The sequence below is a fragment of the Plasmodium gallinaceum genome (genome assembly GCF_900005855.1).
Source record: "Plasmodium gallinaceum strain 8A genome assembly, contig: PGAL8A_v1_61, whole genome shotgun sequence".
Lineage (NCBI taxonomy): Eukaryota > Apicomplexa > Aconoidasida > Haemosporida > Plasmodiidae > Plasmodium > Plasmodium gallinaceum.
Window position 1 is genome coordinate 242,815 of NW_021628220.1, and position 6,045 is coordinate 248,859.

Here is a 6,045-nt window from a genome sequence, read left to right on the forward strand (position 1 = left end):
AAAAAAAAATATAAAAAAAAAAAAAAAAAAAAAAAAAAAAAAAAAAGAGGTATTATATATATATATATATTGTTACATACTAATATCTTTAATTATATATATATTTTTATATACTTTTTCTTTTTTTTTATTAAATGTATTTAATGTGTTGCTACTGTTAAAATGTTAATTTTTCTTTTACATTAATATATTTTCATATGTTATTATTGATATAAAAATTAGACTATTAAAAAAAAAAAAAAAAAAAAATATATAAAACAAAATATCTTTTAAAATAAAAATATAATTTAAAAAAAAAATTTTCTTTTTCTGTTAAGAATATATCATTTTTGATATTCATTTAATGAATATTTAAAAGTGTATTTAATTAATAATTATTCAAATGTTCACTCAAATTATATCACCCCGACAAAATGTATTAAAGTAACATAAATTAACATAATTCTTCAAATAGCATATAAATCTAAATATCTATTAATAAATAATTATCAAAATAACATGTATACATAATAAAATTACAAATATATAGAAAAGTATTTAATCTATCACTTGAGAAAGTGTAATTTGTTTTTTCTTTATAAAATATTTACCCTTTTTTTTTTTTTTTGGAAAAAAATTTTGAAGCTAAATATGCATATAAATAGGTTTACATATTTTTGTATAAACAATATAAAATAATAAAAGCACAATTAAAAAAAATAATAAAAAATAAAAAATAAAAAAAGCTTTACTTCTATGAGATATAAAATTTTTTATAACAAAATAAAATGAATTAAATAAAATTTTGTCGATATATTTTTTATTCCTTAATATATATGTAATTAAAGAATAACATAAAACAAGCAAAAACAAAAGAAAAAAAAAAAAAAAGTATATATAATAAATATAAATAGTATTATAATAATTTTAAGTATATCTTGTAAGATACATATATACAAAAAAAAAAAAAAAAAATAAAAAATAAAAAATAAAAAATAAAAAATAAAAAATAAAACAATAAAAATGATATCAATAATAAAATATTGAGAAAAATAAAAAAATAAACAGAAGAATTTTATCATTTAAAAATTTATAAAAATTATTTCAAAAAAATATAATTAACAAAAATGTTAAGTATATAAAAAAAAAAAAAAAAAAAAAAAAAAAATTGATTTTTTAAAAATAATATCTATATAAATAATAATTAGGTTAAAATAATCTGTGAAAACTTTTATTTTTGTAATTTCATAAAATTACTTGCAGAAGAAAACAAGTAGTTTGCTTTATTATCCTATTTTTATATTATAAAAAAAAAAAAAAAAAAAAAAAGTGAAAATAAAGGATAGAAAGTTATATATAAAGTTTTGTTGTTTGTATTTCATTTTTGTTTTTCTCATTTTTCCTTTCCTTATTTTTCCTTTTTTTTTATACAAAGATGTCAGTTTATATTCAGCTAACACATGATATATCGGGAACAGTTACTGCAGTAACTATTGGAGATTGGATACTTGGGATATTAAAGCAAAAAAATATTCAAGAATATGAAGTTTTTTTTAAAAAATTTTTAAATATATATCAAAAACAAGATAAAGAATCAGAAAGTAATAATAGATCCGAAATATTTTCCTTATTATTATCAGCTAGTGATTTTGTATTTGAAACCCTCGTTGAAACAAAAAAAAATAATAAAATTAAAGTTATAATTGACAATAAAGAAAGTGTAAAGAGTTTTAATGAATTTTATAAGGAAGTAGAAGAATATTTTGTTATCTTAATATCTATTTTACAGCTGGAATTTAAAAGTGTAGAAGATTTAAATAATGCAACAAATAATTTTATTAAGGCTATAAAAAATTATAATGTATTTCCTGAATTAAGATTAAAAATTTTACAATTATTATACAATTCTTTTAGTGTTAATTTTTCTTTTAGATTTCCTACTTTTATAGCAATTTTACAATTTTCTTCACAGAATAATATTTTTCATAATATTCTGCCATACATTAAATTTATTGATCAATGGATAAAAGAATGGAATATTAGTTCAAGAGAAAAAAGACAAATTTATTTAATAATTGCTCAAGAGTTAAAAAAGTTAAAAAAATATGAAGATTCATTTAAACATTTAAAAAAACATATTTATTATTTTCAAAAAGAAAGTGAAGAAATTTTAAATCATCCAAACACAATTAATGCAAGTGTTGAATTAATAGTTGATTCTATTAATTTAAACAGTAATATTTATTTTCATGAAATTTTAAATTTAGATGCTATACAAAATTTACAGAATATAAAAGAACATCAACCACTTTTTGAATTATTAGTTATTTTTTATAAATATGGTATTCATGAATTCTTAACATTTAAGAATACATATGGTGTTGATTTTTTTGAAAAATATAACATTAATTTGGAAGCTTGTGAAAACAAAATTTATTTATTATCTATCATATCTTTATTTAAAGACATTAAAATTCAAAATATTCAATACATTTCGGAAAAACTAAATATAACCCCTCTAAAAATTGAACAAATACTTGTTGCAGCTATTGGAAGTGGTGTTATTGATGCGAAAATTGATCAAATAAACAAAACAATTCAGATGAAAACGACCATATTAAGGCATTTCGATGATACTCACTGGGAACTGTTAAACAATCAAATTAATAAATATATAAATAACGTTCAAAAAATCTTAGATTTAACTAGTCAAACTAAAATATGAAATAAAAAAAAAAAAAAAAAAAGAAAAAACAAATATACCTGTATTTTTTTTTTTTTTTATTAAATCTATAAAAAATTGAAAAATTAAAGAAAATAATTAAAAATAAAATTATTTAAGACACCTATTTTCGTGATATAAAATTCTTTTATGAATATGCCTTTTTTTTTTTTTTTTCTTTTTTATAATTAATTTTTCTTAATATAAAACAAAATGAAACTCCTTTTTCTTTTATTATTTATAAAATTTTAGTTTGAATATACTTTATAAAATTTTTTCTTTTAACTTCTTATTTTATATTTTTCTTTTTTTTCTTGCTTCTTTATATCTATAATTGAGAATTTTTTTATTAACTACAATTTTTTTTTTTTATTTTAAATTTACTACAAATACAATCATATTTATTATCTTAACTATGTTAGTTACGTTCATAAGTTTCTTATAATTAGTAAAAGAAAAATTTCACAATAAATTTAATAATTTACATATACATTATTAAAGTCATAATTAAAATGTACATTTTTGCATATATCTATCTATCTTTAAATATATATATGTAATTTATTTAGAAATATTTCAGAATCATGAATAAACTATATTGATGTAATTTTTAACAGTGGAGAAAAATATAAAAATGAAGAGAAAATCTATTACGTAAAACAAAAAAAAAAAAAAAAAAAAAAAAAAAAAAAAAAAGAAATAAAAAATATATACACTTTTAATAAAATATTTAAGTTTATCAACCTTTTTTTCTGTATTATCTCCTTTATTTTTATTTTCATATAACTTTGTTTTATTCATCTCTTCAAATCATAATTATTTCTTAAGTTTTTTTGTTTATTTGTTTTTATCTATACATTATTCATAAAAAATTATAAAATTTTAAATTGTACGTTTTTCTAATGTAAAAAACTAAATTATAATAAAATAAAAAAAATACATTATTAATATATATATATAAAAAAATAAATTTTATATATTCTCAATTCTTGATAAAACACTTCATAACATTAAATATAATAAACTTCATATACATATATCATATATAGTCATTAATATAACTTTCTACATTCATCCTTTCATAATTTTTTTTTTTTTTTTTTTTTTTTTTTTTTTTTTTTTTTTAAATTTATAAATAAATATTGAGTACTTTACAATTGATTTATATAAGTATTTATATACACCTTTATTTATATTTATTCCATCTTTTTTTTTTTTTTTTTTTTTTTTTTTTTTAGTAAAATTTAACTAATTAAATGATAAAATAGCAATGCTAAAATAATCTTAAACATTATAAATATATATAATCATGTTATTTCATATATTAATATACAGCAATTTTTACATCTTTTAAAAAATGAAAATTTTTATTTTTTTGATTATCATTAAAATTGGTTTTAACCTTATATTTCTTGTTATAAAAAAATTTATCTACTTTAAAGTTTTTTCCATTCTTGTTTTGATTATACCCATTATAACCTGATGTTTTCATATAGGAATGTGAGTTATATAATTGATTATTTTTTTTCATATTTCCCATATTGAAGTTCATAGAATCATAGTTTAATTTGGATTTTTGCTCTAAATTGAAAGTAACAAAATTTCTATTCAAATATGTTTTTTTCTTTTTTTTCTCAGTAATATTTTTTGGAATATTTAAAGAATTTTCTTTATTCATGTTTACATATGGAATTTCTTTTAAATTTCTTGTACAATTTCTTGTTTTCCCATTATATGTATTTGTTATCTTATCTTTATATACATTACTAATATTTTCCCTTACATTAATATCAATATTACTTTTATTTTTATCATTTTTTTCTTTATCTTTTAAATTAATTTCTTCCTTACTTGCATTTTTATCACCATCCTCTGATAAATAAATTGGTATTGGAATTTGTTCAGGCTTTGGTGATCTCATGTATAATGGAATTACAAATAAATTTGCATCCTCTTCTTTTTTTGATTTTTTTGTTTCTTCATATTTTAAACTATTATTCTTACACAATTCTTCTTTTGATGTATGATTTAAAAGATTAGGATAAGATAAGGAATATAATGACTTCGAAGGTACAGGTTTCAAATAATTGTCATGTATTTTATTATAATAATTTTTTTCAGAATTTTTTATCATTTTTACGGATTTATTACTGTTATTTTCTAAGTTTATATTATTAGGAAAATTATTCTTGTTACTTTTGTCATTTAATAAAAGGGAATCATTTTCGTATCTTTTATTTATATTTTTAATTACTGAAATGTAAAAATTTTTTGTAGTGTTTTCTTCATTATTATTATTATTATCATTTTCATTATTTATATATTCTAAAAAAAATTTTTCATTATCACTAGTAAAATTATTTTCTCTGATGTCTTTTTTAATTTCATAATTGTCTTTAATATTATTTTTTTCTTCTATCACTTTTAATTCATTAATAATATTTGCTTTTTTTGTATTATCTATTTTAATATTCTTATTTCTCTTATTTGTATATTCCCTTTGATTTTCAATTTCTTTATCTTCTATCTCTTTATTAGATGATATTATTTCTTCAATAGAATTTTCTTTAACATCTTTCAATAATAAATTAAAAAGTTCTTGTGTTGAAGAAAATTTAAAGCCTTCTTTTGATTTTTTTACAGATGTGCTTTTTTCCGTTTTTGTTTTTTTGTTTTTTTTTTTTTTTTCTTTGGTTTCTTTATTTTCTTCTTTTTTCTCATCACACACATTATTTATTGTTTCTTCATTTTTCATTATTTCCGTTGGCCTTTTAAGTATTTTTATAATACATTTTTTTTTATTCATTCCCTTTTTCTTTTCTTGTGTTTCTATATTTTTATTTTCAATTTCTAATTTAGATTTTTTAAAGTTTCCTTTTAATAAACCAGTCTTTCTGAATGTTTCTTTTCTCTTGTTATATAGCTCGTAATGATTATTTTTTTTGTAATTTTGTAATTTATAATAGTTATAATAATTCTTATATCTATTATAACCATTATAATTGTACCTTTTACCATAGAAAAATCCTTTATTATAATATACACTAAAGCATACTCTTTTGGGCTTTTTGTAATTATTTACTATCATTTTGATCCAATATAAATATATACATTTAATGATATATACTTGATAATAAAAAAAATTATATATATATATATATATATTTTTACAAAAAAAGAAAAATAAAATACATATAAATAATATATATGTAAATAAATGTATATAATGCTAAATACATAAAAAAAAAAAATGATTTTTATCTAAATATATATATGTAAACAAAATTATAAAAATAAACAATAAAAAAGAAGAAGAAAAAAAAAAAAAAAAAAAAAAAAAAAAA

General features: G+C 16.5%; 2 protein-coding genes across 2 annotated transcripts; one reads left to right on the plus strand and one right to left on the minus strand.

Annotated features, from left to right (window-relative positions):
* Positions 1-1,414: 1,414 nt before the first annotated feature.
* On the plus strand, positions 1,415-2,704 carry PGAL8A_00091700 (golgi organization and biogenesis factor, putative; the record flags this gene model as incomplete). The annotated part of the gene is made up of 1 exon (XM_028671743.1): positions 1,415-2,704. The coding sequence occupies one exon, from the start codon at positions 1,415-1,417 to the stop codon at positions 2,702-2,704; it is 1,290 nt and encodes a 429-aa protein (XP_028526035.1).
* Positions 2,705-4,025: 1,321 nt separating this feature from the next.
* On the minus strand, positions 4,026-5,789 carry PGAL8A_00091800 (conserved Plasmodium protein, unknown function; the record flags this gene model as incomplete). Its single annotated transcript, XM_028671755.1, has 1 exon — positions 4,026-5,789. The coding sequence occupies one exon, from the start codon at positions 5,787-5,789 to the stop codon at positions 4,026-4,028; it is 1,764 nt and encodes a 587-aa protein (XP_028526036.1).
* Between the last annotated feature and the right edge of the window lie 256 nt (positions 5,790-6,045).